Raw genomic sequence first — 18,679 nt, 5'->3', positions numbered from 1 at the left:
TCTCTGGCAAAGGTTGATCTCTTGCTGGAGAGACTCAGTGAATGTGGGAGCCTCATGGAGCTATTTTTAGCCACTTTTCAAATTGAAGCCGTATGCGCGTTCCCACGTTACATCCCTCCCCTGTCCACAAGCCAGCTCAGCTGTTTTGCACAGCAGGGTGAGAAGCCAGCCTCATGTTTGACTTAGGAGATGCTGGTGATGTTTCATCCTGATCTGGAGAGCTCAGGGGGGAATGCTTGAGAGACTGGGATGGCATCTGCTGAAGTGTGGTCCAGGACCACTGCTGCCTCTTTCCCAGGCTGGCCTGGGAACACTGAAACAGGGAAGGAAAATAGACCTGTTCCGTTTAGGCAATGATTTCCAGCTGAAGGATTAGTGTTCACAGGAAAGGGAAATGGGGGACAGGGGTTTTATTCAAGCACAGCACAGCAGTTTTCCCCGTCACGTTGCTGGTGGGCAAATTCAAAGGTCTGTGAGGTCACGTAGGGGATCTGCAATTAAAGGTAGTTTATTTCTAATCCAACCCAAGTTTGTTCATGCTTGATTTCTGACTCTGAAAGGACTTTAGACACTCTCCTGATATGTCCTCAGAGTCACAGAGACAGAGGTTATAGTACATTGCGTGCTTGAGGATGGGAGTGGGGTTTGACCAGTGATCTCTGCAGGAGGTGGGACCGTCTCTTGCTCTGTAAGGAGCTGTGGTCCCCAAGACATGTAGAACTGCTCCAGAGCCTGCCTGATGCTGGCAGATGGGTGGGAGAAGTACATGCAGCCCTCACTGGCAGAATTCACCCTTGAAGCCTGGGTCAGGCAGAGATAGGGGCTGTGATGTTACCTCCCACCTTGATAAGCATATCTGAGGCCTTCCACCCTTCTCACTAATTGCCCTGGCTGGCACGTGGCCATCCTGGATTCACCAGAGCCCTTAAGCAAGAAGCAAATATTCCCATTCAGCTGCTGACCTCTTGGAGCAGCAGAAAAATGCGGAGGAGCTTCCAAAGCATCACATGGCTCCTTGGAGCAGCACGGCTGTCCTCCAGGCAGGAGTCCTGTGGAGGGAAAGCTGCTTGGCCAGTCAGAGGCAGGCAGCAGAGCGGCACCGAGCTTTTCAGCTCCCACTGAGATTTGCAGGTTGGATTTAATGCCTGTTGGTTGGTACCAGCGCTGCGGGATGAGGGGATTAAAGGAGAGGTTAAGCCCTACTGCGTGGACATCAGTGTTGCTGCTTGGAGCAGCGTGAGGATAGGGCTGGCTGTCCTTGCAAGGAGCTGGCTTCTCCTCTCTTGTACCTCCCCAGGGCTGGTTGTGCAGTTCCTGTGCTGTCCCCAGGGTCAGTCTGAGCTCCAGAAGCTGGTTCAACTGGCTAAGTCAAGCCTAGCACCAAAGCAGCCAGCTTTTTGCTGCTCTCTGAGATGGAACAGCTCAGACATTCATGGCTGATACACCTTGCCACAGCAAATGATCCCTCTGGGGTATGGGATGTACCTGAGTGGCTGGAGACATCCCTATGCATGTCATGTGTGGATGCTTTGAAGTGCAGGGGTTAATTTTGAAGCCCAGCAAGGCCATTTTCTTGCAGAGCAGTGGCACCCTGGGGCAGAGAGGAGGCCTGAGTCAGCACTTTTCTCCCCAGGCACAGCCTGCACCGCAGGGGTTGTCTCAGCTTGTTTTATAGAGCTGTTAAACAAACCTCCCCCCTGCCTGGCACTTTCTCACAGGGTGTTTTCTGAGGTTAAGCTGCTTGGAAGAGGCCCTGGCATGACTTTTCAACCACCTGGCATGTGATGCACCTGGTGAGACTTGTCCATTTGACTAGGGATGGTCCTTTGGCCTTTGGGGGATATGCTTGAACCCTGTGGGGACTGGTCAGGAGGGCTGGCTGGCTCTGCATCCACTCTGGAAGACATAGGCTGGAGCATATAAGGTTGTTCAGCCAATTTATGGCATTAGCTGCAGAGCTGGAAAATCCCAAGTCTCGTGATGGGGCCACAGATTTATAGTTCCAGCAGACGGGAAAAGTTCACCTGGCTGGAAATTCTGACTGTTCTTGGGATCTCAAAGCCCTGCTGGGATGAAGCCAGTGGAGAGCTGGGTAAGAAGGGCAGAGCTGAGAACAAAGACTGGCAAGTCACACTGGGTGCATGAAGGGCTGTACATGATGCCCTCAGGGCTGGGGTGGCCAGTCCCTCTTTTTGGGCATAACAGGGCTCTTCTGTCTCTGAGATACTGAGGATGACTGTACAACACCAGCTTCTCCACAAAAAGTAGTGAAAAAGACACAAAGTGAGTTTGAACCTGCTAACCAGGATGAGGAATCAGAGAGGAGGGGAGCAGAGGGCTGGAGGAGCGTGGAGCACAGACATCCATCCCATGCTCTTGGCAGACCCACAGTGAGGTGCGTGTTAAATCACTTTTGACTGGCCTGCCTGGCATTCCCAGGGCTGTTCTCTCTGTCTGGGAGAGTGGGAAGGGAAGGGCTGCCTGCCAGCATCCCAGTGAGCAGGGCTGTTAGGGGGGAGTGGGATGGGGGTTTAGCTGCAGGCTTGGATAGCAAGGGATGCACTGGGGATCCTGTACAGAGCCAGTGGGTGTTTGTTTTGGTAATAAGGGGGTGCCACAACCACAGGATGCCTCTATACTGCAGTGAGCCAGTGTCCCCCCAGCCCCATCCTAGCTCCCACCTCATCCCTAACCTTGTCCTTTCCTCCTGCTGTGCTGTCCTCACTTCCCAGCCCCCCACTGGAAGAGGTTCAGGAGCTGGGGCTAACCAAAACCCTCCTCTTCTTCCAGGCCTGGATGCTCTTGAGCTCCTCTGGACACACATTTTCCTTGACCAAACACCCCAGTACCTCCTGATGATCTGGAGGCACCCAGTGCTGGGATGCAGGACTCACTCCTGCTCCTTCCTCTGGATGTACTGATGCCACTGTGCCCCCTCCAGCTTCCATTGCCAAACCCATGCCCTGAAGATCCCTCTACAAGTGAATCAGGGCTGGAAGGGGGACACGTGTCACTTCTTCCTCTCTCCCACCCTCCATGCCACTGCAGTGCAGAACAAAACCTGCATTTGTTTTTGTGGGAACCATTTGGCTTGTATTCAGCAAAGTGCAAAAAAAAAAAAAGGAGGGGAAAAAAAATGGAGCCTCTTTGATAAACTGTGATATGAACTCGGGTAAAATCCAAACAGCTGTGAGTGCTACAAGGGAAGCTTCTGTGTCAGGAGGCAGCGAGCCTGCGAAAATCCACTGCTCTGCCTGCCAGGATGCTCGCTGGCCGCCTGCCCTCCGGCTTTAATGAACTGTGCACTCGCCATCCCCCTCCTCAAGCCTCACCAACAGGAGGAACAGGAGAAAGCTTTTTAGTTTGTGTTATTTTGTCCATTTGCAAAGCAGAAAGAGGGACTTCCCTCTCACCCAAGGTCCCAGCCAGTCACAGGGTGTTGGAGCAGGGTGGTGAACATGCCCAATTCTGCAGAGGTCAGAGGGCTTCTCCTCGTTCATCTCCAGCCCATTCCTCTGTGTCTCCTTTTCATTCTCCCTACTCCCCAAAACCTCCTCTTCTCAGTTTGCCATGTAAAACCCCATGCCTGGAGATCCAGGACAGTGCTACAGTGATGTGGTAGCTTTCCTGCATTCTCATTCTGCTCCAGACTTGCACTGTGAATGCCCTCCAGGGTCTCCTCAGGTTCCTATGGGATTTGGAAGGAAGCCAGCAACCCTACTGTACCTCCAAAAGCCCCCAGCTCTCAAGTTGCCTCTTTTATATTGTACAATGAGTTCCACAAGCCCGCAGGAGCATGTGCTTATTGAGGTTTTAATTCACTTAGGCTCTGGGACATCATTCTGGACTCTGATACCCTTCCAGCCCCATGAAGCAGGAGCCAGAGGGGAAAAACCCAGCTTCCCCCAGAGTAGATGTTGGCTCTGGAGTCACAAAGCCCCAGCAGTCACCAAGAACATGACCTTCACAAGGGAGGAGCCTGGTTACCCTGTCAAAGGATTATCCCTTCTGGGAGAGCAGGAGCTGGGCCAGCCCTGGCCAGCTCACTCCTGGGGCTGTACCCCCCAGGGAAGGACAGGAGATACCTCCCCTGAGCTGCAGGGGCTGCATGAGCTGGGATGCTGGAAATGAGTTTGCTGTGCTAACCCACCAAAGCTGCTCCAGGACCAGCCGTACTTGGAGCTGCTTGGAAGCATTTGATGGGTTTTCCTGTAGAAAAATGGGAACCACATGTGAACAGCAGTGCCGGCGTGGGCTGGGACTAATTTGGGTCAGTGAGAGGGTGGAGGGGAGGAAGGGGAAATGTGTGTAGGAGAGGAAAACCCTCACAAAATGGCCAAGTTCCTTCAAAGGGCAGGTCCCCAGGCAGGGATATCTGCTTCCTCCCAGTACTTTCCCTAGGATCACAGCAGGAATGCTGTGGAAGGAGGGAGCTGGGAGAAGGCAAACTGGACAGTGGGGAAAGGAGCCCACAGCTTCCCTGCTTGCTGACTGTCATGTTCTGCAGAGCAGGGATTCAGCACAAGCAGCTTCCAAAGTGTCTCCCAAATTTTCTTTGCCTGGTTGAAGGGGTGGTGACCCTCATCATGGGGAAGCAGCTTAACCTGTCTGATCCTGTTGGTTGGGCTCGGGTCTTCTGATGGTGCTTCTTTTTCTGGCTCTGCACCTGTGACGACTCAGTTTATTCATCTTTGTGGAGGGAGGAGCCAGGACAGGAAATCAGGCTGATTAACAGTGTTTTTCCCCCCGACCTGTCTTCCAGGGGATCTTGCTCAGTTGTCACCCAGCCGCAGGGCACACTCAGTTAAAAACTGAGAAGAGCTCAGCTCAGCCAGTGGCTCCAGCTGGGCACTCTGCTCACAGAATGGGATGTCCTCAGATAAGATATCTCTGGATAGGACATCTTTACCTCCCCACTGAAAGCATAGAGCTGTGCAAAAGCCACCTTGATTGGAGTTCCTGCCATTCAGTGCTCCTTCCCTTCATGCATGAGCTGCTCCTTGTGTTCAGCTGCAGCTGGAGCTGGTCCTCTCAGAGCACTGGGTGCTCTCTTAGGGTCCTGGCAGGGCAGGGAGCATCCATCTGCTCTCCTCTCATGCATCTATGGGCCTTGGAGGGTTTTAGGGTGGAAGGCTTCTCAGGCTGAATCCCTCCTTGGGATCCCTCCAGGGATCCTGGCTCAGAAGGCAGGGCAGGCACTGTAATCCAATGCAATGCTGAGAGGCAGCGGGCATGGAGGCAAGCCTGGCACTAAAGCTGAAAGAGCATCTGGGGTGTCTAAACCATTGCATAAATGGGGTATTTTTTCAGCTGACATTTGAGTAGGAAGTGCAGCAGGGCTTGCCGAGTTATGGGCACCTCCTTCCCTGAGCTCCAGGATGTGCTTGAGTTGTTGGCAGAAGAGACAAGGCAGCTTCACGTCCCACCCCAGGGTACACTTATCCCTGAGCCATGGGATGCTGCCACCTCTTCCCAGTCCCTCTTTTCCTTCCTTCTGGAAAGCTTCACTCCCAAACACAGAGTATTCCTGCCATAGCCTATCCCTCTGCTTTCAGAAGTCTAGAGATAGCCAGCAGGACCATTTTCCCTCCAATTTGCCTTTCCTACATAGGCTTCCAAAGGCACATCCACCTCTAGGACAGCAACCTGCTCCTTAGCCATGCTTTTAGGAAGAAAAGCACTTTTATTTCTTCACCTTAAAGCAAAGTGATGGGGAAGGGTGAGCAGGGACCACAGCTCCCATCTGTGTACAAACTGTGCATGCCCTGAACAGGATCAGTCTCTCCCAGCTCCTGTTGCCACAGCTTTGCACCCGCTCCTTTAACCTATTTTATTTGCAGTGATGAGAAATTATAGGGGGAGAAATAAGGCGCTTGTCAGTTTTCTTGAAAATTAGGCCACAGCTGTCAGCCTGAAAGGGAAGCGGACGTCTCGAAGGAAGGATCTTCTGCTGCTGCTGCTCTACAGTTTTCCCCCACTCCTAAGCCAGCCCCTACCCTTCCTCCCCTTCCAAACAGAGCTTGCCTGAACGCATCAGTGGCTGGTGTAAATGCCCCTCTGGGAGTAGGTTCTGGAGGACTCTCTTGAACACGAGTTGTTCCTCACAGCTGGGGTGGTGGCTGGAGCCAGGCACGTGCTCTAAAGCTGCTGGTGGTGCCTCCTGCAAGTCTTGCCCAGGGCAAGACTTGCTTTTGCCATCCATTTTGCCATCAAGTCACTGGCAAGTTTAAATGTTGGAAAATAAGTGCTTTGGGCAGGCAATTTTTTGCTTTCCTGGAGGGTTTGAAGGAGAGGTTTGCCTGTTTTTCAAGTGAGCCTTTTGCAGATGCTCAGATGTTCCTATAGGATTTTGTAAGCTTTGCAGGTTGTCAGTGATTCATCAGTGCAGGGGCTCAAGGCCAGGTTGGATGGGGCTTGGAGCAATCTGGTCTAGTGAAAAGTGTCCCTGGCCATGGCAGGGGGGTTGAAATGAGATAGTTTTTAAGGTCCCTTCCAAGCCAAACCATTCCAGAATTCTATGGGCAGGAACAGCTTTATCCATAAGTCACTATAAAGTTTCCTCAAGGAAAGTCCTGGCACACACCAGCTTGAGCAGCTGGAGACTGGTGCTGGTTGTCTGTCTAGTGGGCTTCACCTCGGAGGAGCTGTCACATTCATCTGTGTTATTCTAAAAGTTGGGCCATACCTTGGGCTGAGTAGACTGTCAAGTTTCCAGATTTAGTTGTCTTAGGTTCTGGCTCATTCCAAAGGATATTACTCCTCCTTGCAGCAGCCCTGTTTCCCTCTCTGTTTGGTACACAGCTGCAGGTATCTCACTGATCATAAAAATGTCCAGAGGTGGTGGATATCTGCTTGGAGATCTCAAGGTGATCTTATTGAAGGGCATTTTTCTCCAGTCATGTCCAAGGTGGGAGCAAGGCTGGGTTCATCACGAGTCAAGGTGGATGTGCCCAGCTTCAGACTGGACTATCAGCTTTAGTGAGCAGTGAAGCAGCCATCCTGCCAGCCAGGACAGGGACCTCCCAGTGACCTGATGTCCAGGGGGAGCATCGGGAGGAGCAGAAACCACGGGCTGAGACTCTGCAGGATCAAAATGCTGTTTCACCAGTTGAAGCTGGCTGAAATACTGACGTACATTTGTGCTGTGTTCCTCTCAGGCATCCGTCCTGGTTGCTCTGGGGATCCCCAGGGATGCCTGGGGAGCGCCGAGGCGGCCGCGGCCGAGCGCTGAGCTGGCACCGCGGCTCCCCCGGCGCTTGTCACGCTGGCGGCTGCTGCCGAGCAGACGCTCCGTGGGAGGCTTCTCTTGTTTGCACTGAAACACTTTGCACCTTTCCCTTTTCAAGCGAAGGCAGGGCTTGTCTCCTCTGGATTTCCGAGAGCCACACATCCCCTCCCAGAATCCACACATCTCCTTCCCAGATCCACACGTCTCTTCCCGGGATATGCACATCTCTGGTCTGCAGCTTTCACTGAGTTTCCCTGGGGAGCTTAGTAACCATTCCAAGAAACCAAAGCTGATGAGGGTCCTTCTCCTCCCCAGACCTGCCTCCTGCAGAAGGAGCTCCCCTGCTCCTAAACCTCACAAACCCTTCAAAATCCCTTACATAAAATGCTATGAATTTTGTAAAGCAGGAACTGCTGGGGTTGCTATGGTTTCCCTTGCCTGGAGGAGCAGCTCTGGAGCCTGGATTCAGCAAAGGGGGGATTAAAATGGAGGATGGGGATTTTCTCTGCTGATATGGAGGGAAAGGATGGGACAATGACATCTCCTGCCTTCCCCACTTGCTCTCTTCTCCTCCTCTTCACATCCTAATTTTATCTATGCTTTCTCTGCAAATTCCTAAAGGATCCCAGCTGCTGGGCCAGGCTGGAGATGTTGCTTTTGCTGGCAGGAGAATTTCAGAGGGATAGGGAGGGGCAGTGGGTATCACAGAGGCTGTGGATTTCCTGGTTGGGTGGGTTAAGCCAGGGCATCTGTTGGGGAGCCTGGGGTGTGGAGGAAGGGTGGGAGATAGTCTTTGGGAGGAGAGAGGAAGGGAGCAGAGGAAGAGGAGGGTTGGGAGGAAGTATGGAGGGGCTCTGCCCTCCTCACAGCTGTGGAAGTTGCTTTGAGACCCATAAGCAGAAAAGTGGAGCAGAACCCCTCAGAGCATCACTCCCAAGCCTCAGCCAGCTCCTTCCACAGCTCAGGCTCTGTCCCAGTTGCTGGAAGTGGGACAAGACATGATCCTCTCCCTGCTGGGGCCCCGTGTCTATTAGCCCAGAGCTAATAAAGCAAATCACTTGTGCTTAATGAAGAAGCACCTGCTTAATTGAACACAGTGGGATGGTGCTCAGCCTGGCCAGGCAACAGGATGGGACCAGTGTTTCAGCCCAGGCACCCCACAGATCCCAGAGGAGGAGACGGTTCCTCAGTGAGACTGGATCTCATCTTACTTTTTTTAGATTTTAGGTGAAAAACAAATGTTCACCGTCTTCAAGCAAGCATTGGTCTGGCCTGAGCTTCTGCCACCCTGTTCTGTATGGTGGCTTGGGGCAGGGGACGGGGCTGAAGTGGTTAAAGGGACGAGCGGGCAGGATGGGAGCTCTGACAACTCCCTGAAATGATGATGTTTAGATTAGCCGGTTTCCAGGCATCGAGTTGTCAAAGCAAGAGGGCTGGGAGGGACGCCGGGGCTTGTCCTTAATTGGAGATGTGTCTCTAAAGCCACCCCATCTTGCCAACATCCTCTGTTCCAGCACGCTGCCCTGCAGCAGCTCCCTGCCCCAGTATGATCCCTGTTCCACTTGTACCCATACCTCATCCCACCCCACTGACCATTTGTGTGATGAGAATTCATTGTGATTGACATTGCTGTGCTGGCAGTTTGATGGCTGCTACATCAGAGAGACAGGAGGACCCTAGGGTGACATGGCCACGCAAAGCTTGTGGTGACCTCTGTGGCTCTTCCCTTGGCCAGGCTCGTGTTGTCGAGGAGTCCTTTAGGTAAGGGGAATGGCAGGGTCCTCTGACTGCAGCAGGGGCTGGAGGTGACCTGCTGGGTCCCTTGGGAGCCCCACAGTGGCTCGAGGTGTCCCCGAGGCATGGTCATGCTGCAGGTGAATGCTGACTCCCATCTGCCTGCAGTTACATTCCTTGGCTCCATAAGAAAGGCTTGAATAACCCTTTTAATTTAAGGAGTTAAATTTTAATGGCCTGAATACCACATTTCATTATCACCATGTGCCTGCACTGCCAGCTGTGTAACGTAACCAATGTGTGCCATGATGCTCTGCAGCTCCTGCCTCCCTGGGGACAGTTCTTGCCCTCTTCCATGCCAGGAGATCTTTGGGGACTCTCTGGGTCCCAGTGAGCAAGGGGATGCACATCACCCATAGGGATGCAGGGAAAGCTTCAGGGAGAGACATCTTGCTGGAATGATGCTTCAGGGGGATTAGCCAGTTCCTTTTGTCATCACATCATGTATGTATGGGGAGATATATATTTAAGGGGTGTGTGTATATAATATATACACATATTTGTGGGATGTATATATCCAGGATATATTTATGGTGTGTACATATAAGGCGCATGGCTCCTACTTTCCATCCTCTCTGCCCTGTTCCCTTCCACAGCCACTCCACTGGCATCTCAACTGAGCCACCTGTCCTCTGTTCAGCCCCTTTCCCTGCCTCCTCCCAGCCAGCCTGGCGTTCCCCTCATGCCATCAAAGCCTCCCAGGGAATGGGCTCCTGGGGACTCTCCCACCCCACCAACAGCCGCCCGCTGCTGGCAGTTGGGCTCAGCTGCTGGCTGCTGTCACAGAGGCCAGCAGCTGCAGGACCAGCCAGTTGTCCCCTCCTCTGGGGACTGCTTTTGGGATATGCCGACCACAGGGCTTCATGGAGGGGAGTTTGATGTCTCTGCCAGTGCCATAGGAGGATGCTGTGCACTGGCAAACTCATTCTGCTGGTGGATCCCAGAGAGTCTGGGGGCAGCGGGAGCGGCCGGTGCCCAAGCGGGACAGCATCCCCATGAGGTGACATGGCTCTGAAGTCTCCACACAGCTACTTCTCTAACACCCCAACAGTTTCCAGTTCCCCAGTGCTACTGAAAGGAGAGGGGAGAATCCCAGACCTTCCCCACTAATCAAAACCAGGCCTGAAATTAGAAAGCAGCTCACACTCAGCCCCTGCTCACTGTGAGCACAGCGTTCACCAGCCAAATGGCAGAGCTCCTATTTATGGAAAGCGAGAGCCTTCGTTTTCCATGGAGGACTGGTAGAGGGGGAGCCTGAAAGGCATCCTTTTTGTTATGGGGGAGCTTTGGAGGTTACTGAATTGCCCTCAGTGCTCCCTGGCACTGTTTTTCTTGTTTAATCTCTTGCTATAGTCTTCTTGCCTGGAAGGTGTAAAACACCATCTCCCTGCTAGCCATGAATGAGTATTGCAGCCTGTCCCTGCTATACTGGTGCACCAGCCACTTCACTGTTGAGACTAAAATGATCCCAGTGTTTGTCCCTGGAGAACTCATCCCTTCTTTGAGACACATTAAACCATCCCATTTCATGGTTCAATTGCCCAGCACGGCTGCTGGAGGAAGCTTGGCAAGGATGGGGCATCCAGTTAACCCCCCTTGCTGGAGAAGGGTAGCGTGGAGCCACCTTACTCCTGGGCTGGGCTTGGTCCTGCCCACGCTGTGCTTGCTTTGCTGCAGCTGGCAATGACTGGATCCTGCCTGCAACGCTGAGCTATTGATTTGCTTTTGGCTCCATCAGGCTGGACTCAAAGCCTCTGCCTTCCCCTTTCCTCCCTCCATGCCTCACTTTCCCACCGCTCTCCCTCCTCCAGCCAGCCTGTGTCCAAGCGGCGAGAAATCAGGGAAGCGTTTTCATCCCCATGAATGCAGCCAGTTACGTAAGAATAATTGGGATAAATGAGCTTATTTATCACAGCCCGTTCCATTTTAGCGGGGTCCAGGGCGATCGCCGGGTTGGGTTACATAAAACCCCTCACAGAGCATCTCATTGTCCAGTGGCAGCCACGCGGGATGCGGGAGCTGCCGATGGAGAGCGGCCAGGGCTGGGTGAGGAGCGAAGGGATTATTTGGCAGGACGAAGAGGTGGGAGGAAGATGGGGGGTTTCTTCCTCCACATGATGAGGAGGGAAGATCTGTTTCTTCATTCTCCTCCTGCGTCCCTAAATCACTAGGCTTTTAGGGTATGGCCTTTGCAATCTAACTATAGCCAAATAGTCTTCCTCTGGTCTGTCCTCACAGTCACAAGGGCTGGAAACTCACATCCTTCCTCCTCCTCACCCCAGGAGGTGAAAACATGACTTCCAGGCAGGGGACGTTCAGGTGTACCTCCTAACTCCCAACCAAACCAGGTAGCTAGTGAACACCTCCCACCCAGCAGCCCAAGCAATTGTTCCTTGTTTTGCCTCTTAATCCTCTCAGAGATGCCTCCAAGGGAAAATCTGGATCCAGCTAAAATTATCTGGTGGGGAACTGTGTTTGGTAGGAGCTGGGGGAAAGCAGAGTTGCTCTGGGGGATGCCTTGCTGCCAAGGTTCCCTGTCAGCCCATGGGGAAATGTGGTGAGCCAGGGATCATTCCAGATTCAGGAGAAGCTGGGATGCTGGGGAGCCAGGTGGGCTTCCCTGTATCACTCCAATCCCCACACTGGGGATGTGAGCTGGTGCTGGGCAGCATTTCAGGTGTCCTCAGACAAACTACCCAGGAAGGCAAGAGCCTGGAGAAAAACAGGAAATCCCGAAATCCAAACAAATGTGGGAGAAAAAAAATTCTGATGGTTTTATTTTTTTGTTTGTGGACTAAAAAAATGTTGAAAATCTTGGGAATGCCTCAAGGTTTGTTAAGTAGGACATTCCTGCTGTGACCCAGCCAGGCGGATCAGCGTGGGCCACAGTGCTGGTTACACTGTTCTGGGGAAAGCACTGCTGGCAGGATATCCAGTGGAACAGAGACATCTTCCAGCTTCACCAGCTGGATCTCCAGAGCCACTCAGCACCAAATCTCATGGCAGCTGAGCATGGAGGAGTTCAAAGAGCAGCCTCTGGCTCCAAGACTGCTGGGTTGCACAATGCCAGGAGGAATTGTTTCGCCCCACTGACCACACTCACTGGGATGTTCCCCAGTGTGACTGGGTTACTGGTCTGACTAGACCATCACATGCCATCTTCAAAGGTGCTGCTGCACACTCACTACACTGGTCAGGCTGGAAAGTGACACTGAAACCTCCTGAGAGAGGTCATGGGAAGGCTTGAGGTGGCACGAGCCATAGTAGCGGGTGCCTCTGGTCCCATGACCAGGGGCATGTCTTACCCCAGCTATAGATTTTTGTTCTTGTCCTGGTGTGAATAACTGCATCCTCCACATGCAGAGCCTGGTATTGCCCCACAGCATCTCCCTTCTGGTGCCATCATTCTCACCCAACCTCTGGTGCACCCAGATCTCCTCCCTGGTCCTCTCTGGAGAAGTTGGTTCACATCAGAGTTTTGATCATTCTCACTAACCATCCTTCCCCCCTGGTTTCTCTCCTCTGTGATACACAGGCAGCTTTGTCTACTTCTGAATGCAGAGAACATCTTTCACTCCATGGCAGACATACTGCTTAGGGAGGAGGACCTCAAATTCGCCTCTACCATGGTCCACACCCTCAATACCATCCTGCTGACGTCCTCTGAGCTCTTCCAGCTGAGAAACCAACTGAAGGACCTGAAGACCCCGGTATGGGCAGCAGGAACAGGCTGAGCAGCTGGAGGGACATAATGAGGGTAGTGGGGACCTGGCAGCCACCTGGGAATGTGTCTTGCTGCTCAGTCCCTGCCTGTTAGGTCCCAGGGTTGGAGCTCAGACAGCCTATTTATTCATCCACCCTTCAGGAGCTGAGGATGGCCTTGGAGGATGTGCCCAACTCTGTCCACCTCTTGCTTTTCTCCCTGGAATGGGAATGGCTTACTGAGCCCTCAGGCAGCTGCTGCCTCCCTCCGTCTGCCCCCATGGGCTGTGGGACAGGTGACAGCAGGAGGAGAGTCCTGCAGTCCCTCAACTGTCCCTCCCAGGATTTGCTGAGCAGCTGCCACCAGCACCAGTGACATCCAAGGAAGGAGAGAAGGAAGATTTATCCTCCTCCTTCTCCTGCTGAAAACCAGTGATGTAGGGGTGTCCCCTTGGGTGGGAAAACATTGTCCTCCAGCCCCTCATCCTGTGGTGGACTCAGCAGCCCTGAGGGCCCCCTCATCATGCTGTCTCCCCAAAGCCCACCTGGTTTCCATCTCCTGAGGCTGAGGCTCATGCTAGTGCCAGGTGGACTTGGTGGGTCCAGAAACGTCCCTTTGTGGTTTGGTGTTTTGCCAGCCTGGTGGGTTGGTGTTGGGTATCTGGGGCTCTCCATGCTTCCAGTGGTGACCAAACCCCAATGGTTCTCTTTCCCCAGGAAAGCCGTAACCTCTTCTGCTGCTTGTACCGGTCCTGGTGTCACAACCCTGTGACAACCGTGTCCCTCTGCTTCCTTACCCAGAACTATAAGCATGCCTATGACCTCATCCAGAAATTGTATCCTTTGGGGATTTTCTGCCAGGGTGGGGCTTGAGCTGGCCTTTAGTCCCTCTGTGGCAACCAAGGTCACCCTGCAGGCCAGCCCAGCCTCCTGCCTGCAGCCCATCATTACTGGGGCAGGGCAGCCTGTGCTGGGTATGTGCCAGCTCTTTTCCCCTGGTGTCATCCCTTTTTTTGTGGTGAAAAGAGAGGAAGGCGTGCACTGACTGAGCCTTGACCTTCCCCTGCCCAGGAGGGGAGGCTCCTCAACATCCCCTTCCTCCCAGGAAGATGAAGGCTTTGGCCTCCTGGCCTGGTGAGGAGCAGGCAGTGCCCAGCACGGCACAATCCCCTGTGAGCTCACCATCTGTCTGCAGCAGAATGATTATTTTCATGTGCCAGCAAACCCCAGGCCTCTCTGAGTAGTTTTCCAAACCGAGAAGCTCAATAAGATGCTCAAGTTCCCTTCCCAGTGCACACCGGCATTCCTTCTGGGAAATGCGCCATTCCCGTGGGCCAGGAGGGTAAAAGCAAGCATCCTCCCCTGAACACTCATCCTGCCTGTTCTCAGGCCAGCTTGCCTCTTCCCCTATACCTGCCTGGTTGTCTGTCTCCCTCTGTCATCCCTTGGCCACCCTACAGCCCTGCCTGTTCCCTGCCCGCTCGCATCCCACAGGAGCTGTGGATTCAGGGAGGCTCTGGCAAAGCCATGGTCTGCACCGGGCATTGCCCTCGTGAGCCATCTGCTGCTGCCCGGCCACCTTTTTCCGAGGCAACATCCTTAACAGCCACCTCCAGCGGGGATCTGGAGGTCACCGTGGATTTCCTCACTGAGGTGGACAAGCTGGTGCAGCTCATCGAGTGCCCCATATTCACATGTAAGGAGGAAAGCCCAGGTGGGGACGGGGCAGCGCGCGGTGCTCCCCCTCCCCGCGCCTCCATCGCAGGCGGCAGCCGCCGCATGAATAAATAGAGCAGAAGTTATGAGACTTCTTGCCGGGAGGTTTGCCCAGTGCTGGAGCTGCCCGCCGGGAAAAGGGCACACTGGCAGCACGGGGGGGCAGCCTTGCCCCCCAGATATAGGTTAAGGGAGCGAGCGGCACTGGCATCCAACAAAAGAGATGGGGGAAGGGATGGAGAGAGAAGGCCTGGATCACACTGAGCATCTCCAGGGATGCACGAGGAGGCCATCAGTTGGAGGAACCTTCTGTGCCACCTTCAGATGCACAGGATGGTATTGTGGGTGCTGCTGGGGCCCTTAGCAAGAAAAAAGGGGTTTTTTTCTAGAAATGAAGAGTTAAGCTCTAAATATCTAGCTGATGTTTTCTTCAGCATCCAGCAATGTAGGTCCCCCACTGGGTAATGCAGCAGTGCCTGACCAGGGGCTCAGGGGTGTGACACTGGGAGCCAGGATGGTGGCAGGGGAGGTGGCAGGATGACCTGTTGCTTGGGAAAATTTCTCATTATGTCAATTTGCTGCCCCTGCGCTTTTCATTGAAGGTGTAACAGGGCACTGAGGTTGTTGGGAAATGTCCTGGAAAAGACTTTGTGGGGCACCTGTATTGGTCCACAGTGATACTGGGCAATATTTAAGGGAAGAGGTTTAGAGCAGCTGGACAGTAGAGACCCTCAGTCATGCTCCCTCCTGTAGACCCTGTCCCATATCCCCAGGATGACTGTCCCAATCTGTGAGGCACCCATGTGTCTGTGGTGGTTTTGCATGCCCCAAAATTATTCATTGAGGATTCCTTAGCCCACTCACCTTAGTCCACCCATCTCAGGGTAGGGGATAGAAATGTCCCCCATAAAGTGGCATCCATGGTGATGGCTCCCTTCACGGGGAGAAGTACAAGTGACAACCAGGAGTTGAGATGCTGAGACATGGACCTTGCCCTGTCTTGTGGGCTGCACCTTCAGTTGTATTTATGGCTCCAGAAGACTCTTCTGCCATGACCACAGTGAGGGATGGAGCCAGAGGATGGTTTTGCCTCTACTGAGCAGAATTGAGGCCCAGCACATGTAACCTTCAGAGCCAAGCAGAGGGGATTCCTTCTGCTCCAGAGAGTCCCCAGGAAGGTGTCACCCAGCCCTCTGGATGTGATGCTCCAGGGTGGGTGTTTCTGCTAAATCTGGGGAGGCTGAGGAGCAATCCCGTGTTGCATGTGTGTTCTGAGGCAGACAGCATGGACAGGGGTGAGTGGTATCAGGAGTGGCAGACTGGGGAGTTGCCCCAAGGAGGCTGTGTCAAGGCGAGGGATTTCTGGGCACCATGGGACACCAAGATGGATGGGTTAATGAAAGGGGAGAGGAGTGCCATCAAGTGCCCCTTGGGCTGGCTGGCAGAGGCTTAGGCTGTCAGAGGGGGTGGGAGGAACCTGCTATTGCAGCTGAGAATAAATGCATTTTCCCTGCCTTCCCATCCTCTTCTGTCCTCTTCGAGATCTCCGCCTGCAGCTGCTGGATGTGAAGAACAACCCCTACCTGATCAAGGCTCTCTATGGCCTGCTGATGCTGCTGCCCCAGAGCAGCGCCTTCCAGCTGCTCTCCCATCGCCTCCAGTGCGTGCCCAACCCAGAGCTCATGCAGACCACGTAAGTGCTGGGGGGACAGACCAGCATCAGCATCGGGGCTGGATCAGCTGTTCCCCCACAGCTGAGCATCCCTGCCATTCCAGGCTCAGCCCCAGTCCCAAGCTCAGCCCCATGCTCTGGCTTTCACACCCCCAGCTCCACTGCGGCCGTGGCTGCTCCTTGTCCCCATGGCCGGGAGTGTTGGCCAGGGGGGGTTTTTTGTGTCTATATTTGGTAACCCTGGGAGGGCTGTGCCTCATCCACAGGCATTTGGCATCCGGGATGGAAAATTTCACTTGTGGGGTCGCTATGGAAACGAGCAGAGCTGGGAAGGAGGTTTATGGAGAAAGACTCCAGCAGCTGGGGGGGGCTCCCAAAGCATCCCCCCTGCAGCCTGGACAGCCTTCACAGCACCCAAAAGGAGCCTGGCACCCTGCTAATGCCTCCGGATGACTGCTCCATTCCCACTCCTGGCCTTTGGGGATCCGTGACATGTGCAATGGCAGCATCTCCCTGGGGACCAGCTGAGATCCGCGTGCTCCCTGCCCAGGGGTGCTGCCAGTGGGATTTGCTTTCCAACCCTTGGCTAATGAGTAGTGGGGGGGGTTGATGATAAAGCTGACTCTGCCTTGGTGCAGCTCTGGGAACAAAAAGAGCTCCCAAGATGGGCAGGTTTCTGAATTAACCCCCTGCTGCTGTTGTCGCTCCTTGGCTTTTAACTGCTTCCCTGGGATGGCTTTTATCCCTCATGGCCTCCGGCACTGAGCTCCTACCCACAACCCAGCACTGATATTTAATTGGGGGGGCGGAGAGGGGGCTGCATGTGCTTCTCCCTCCTTTTTTCTCCCCACTAACCCTGGCAGTGGGGGTTTTTCGAGCTGTCAGACAGCCTGAGCATCTGATTAACTCTGACCTACATTCCTTCAAACGCCGAAGCCGGCTTTCATAACCGGCCAGTCCCAGCTGCCCCCTCCCCAGGGACATACCAGGGCCACCAGAGCTGCCTGCCATCTTCCCATGGGCATCCTATGGCTGGTGTCTGCTCCTTCCTTGCATGGGGGACAGCACAGGGCGAGTTCCATGGCTAGGGAGCCTGCATTTGGAGGCTCCCACCATGGGTGCTCATCCCTGAGGAATGTCCCTGCTGCCACTGGATGTTTTTTGCTCGCTCAAAGAAGCAGACATGGAAACTGAGGCATATGGCCCTGTCATCCTTATCTTACTGCTTTTGACTGCACTGGGTTGGGATAGAGAGGAGTATGTGTCAGAGGAATTAAACCTCCCAAAGGGCCAAGATGCAGATGTCCCTTGTCTCCTCCTTGTCCCAGGACCTCTTGGGCTCTATCTCACAGCTTTAGAGAAAGAAAATATGTCTTTGGGGGTATTTTATGAAGCACCAGCATGACTAGGATTTGCTGAGCTCAGCTTCTTCAGGATGTGGTTCTGGTGCTGCCAGTGCTGGATGCTCACAACACCAAACATCCCCATCCCCTTCCCACCCTCACTCTCTCTTCCCACTGTGCAGGGACAACACCAAGCCCAGCACCAGCTTCAAGAGAACAGCAGCCTCTAACATCGACTACACAGAGCTGCTGCAGCACTTTGAGAAGGTCCAAAACAAGCACCTGGAAGCAAGGCACCAGCGAGCCGGGCGGGCAGAGCAGCTGGACCGGCGGGTGGTCCTCTGAGCGCCCCTGCAGCCCCGCGGGTGTGCACAGTTGCTGGGGCAGGGACCAGGGACACAGACCAGGGAACAGGGCACACCGGTTGCTGGCCACCGGAGGATCTGGTGGGTTTAATGGAGATGGGCTAGCGCTCAACACAGGGCTGGTTTTCCCCCCCACTGTGTGTATGGATGAGGAGGGACCCTCAGGCTGTGCCCAGCTTTTCCTGTGGGTGTTGGGGGGACATGGGGAAGGGTTGCCCGAGGAGAGGGCCAGGGTAAAGCACCTCGTCTTCTCTTGCAATGGGGCGAGGGAACTCCCCTTTGCTTTGCTAATGCCTTCCCTGTGACTGTCAGCTGAGCGCCCAGCCTGCTGCCAGCAGCACCGGAGGAGGAGGGGAAGGGAAGACGGGAGCAACCCCTGGCCTTCCGCCCTGGAAAGCAAGCACGTGGGGCTGCCAGCCACCTCTCACCACCCTGACTTCCACCCTCTGCTTCCGAGGCCCTGCTGGAGGTGGCATGTCACTCGGGGAGACGCTCCCGTGCCTGACACTTGGCCCCCTCCCTGCATTCACACATCCTCTCTGAGTCCCCGGCTCTTGGCAGGGACAACTGCACAGCTTCCACTCCCAGCCGGCACCAGGGGACACGGGGAGCAGTGGACCTAACCCCAGACTCCATTCCTTGTTCCTTCATTAAGCTCCCCATGATAAAATAAACAAGCAATGCAGAACAGCCCATTCCTTGTTGCTGGGCTTCCCATCATAGTTTTGTTCCCAAGTGGAGCCAAAAACACAGCAAGGGCAGGGGATGGCATGGAGCATCTTGCTTGACCGCGTGCCCTGGGCTGGCCCAGCCCTGCCACGTTGGCTCGCCAGCAAGAAGAACTTCTCCGCCTGCTCTT

At 54.2% G+C, this 18,679-nt stretch overlaps 1 protein-coding gene across 2 annotated transcripts in view; it reads left to right on the top strand.

Annotated features, from left to right (window-relative positions):
* Positions 1-18,515, top strand: part of VAC14 (VAC14 component of PIKFYVE complex) — a 93,868-nt gene extending 75,353 nt beyond the window's left edge. For both annotated transcript variants that reach the window (XM_077786350.1, XM_077786351.1), the window contains 5 exons: positions 12,558-12,732; positions 13,442-13,560; positions 14,341-14,420; positions 15,983-16,133; positions 17,638-18,515. In XM_077786350.1, coding sequence (XP_077642476.1) covers positions 12,558-12,732; positions 13,442-13,560; positions 14,341-14,420; positions 15,983-16,133; positions 17,638-17,800 — 688 coding nt within the window. In that variant the 3' untranslated portion in view covers positions 17,801-18,515. The remainder of the gene's footprint in view (positions 1-12,557; positions 12,733-13,441; positions 13,561-14,340; positions 14,421-15,982; positions 16,134-17,637) is intronic.
* Positions 18,516-18,679: the final 164 nt, after the last annotated feature.

The sequence above is a fragment of the Lonchura striata genome, chromosome 13 (assembly GCF_046129695.1).
Source record: "Lonchura striata isolate bLonStr1 chromosome 13, bLonStr1.mat, whole genome shotgun sequence".
Lineage (NCBI taxonomy): Eukaryota > Metazoa > Chordata > Aves > Passeriformes > Estrildidae > Lonchura > Lonchura striata.
This window is presented reverse-complemented; position numbering and strand designations above follow the sequence as displayed.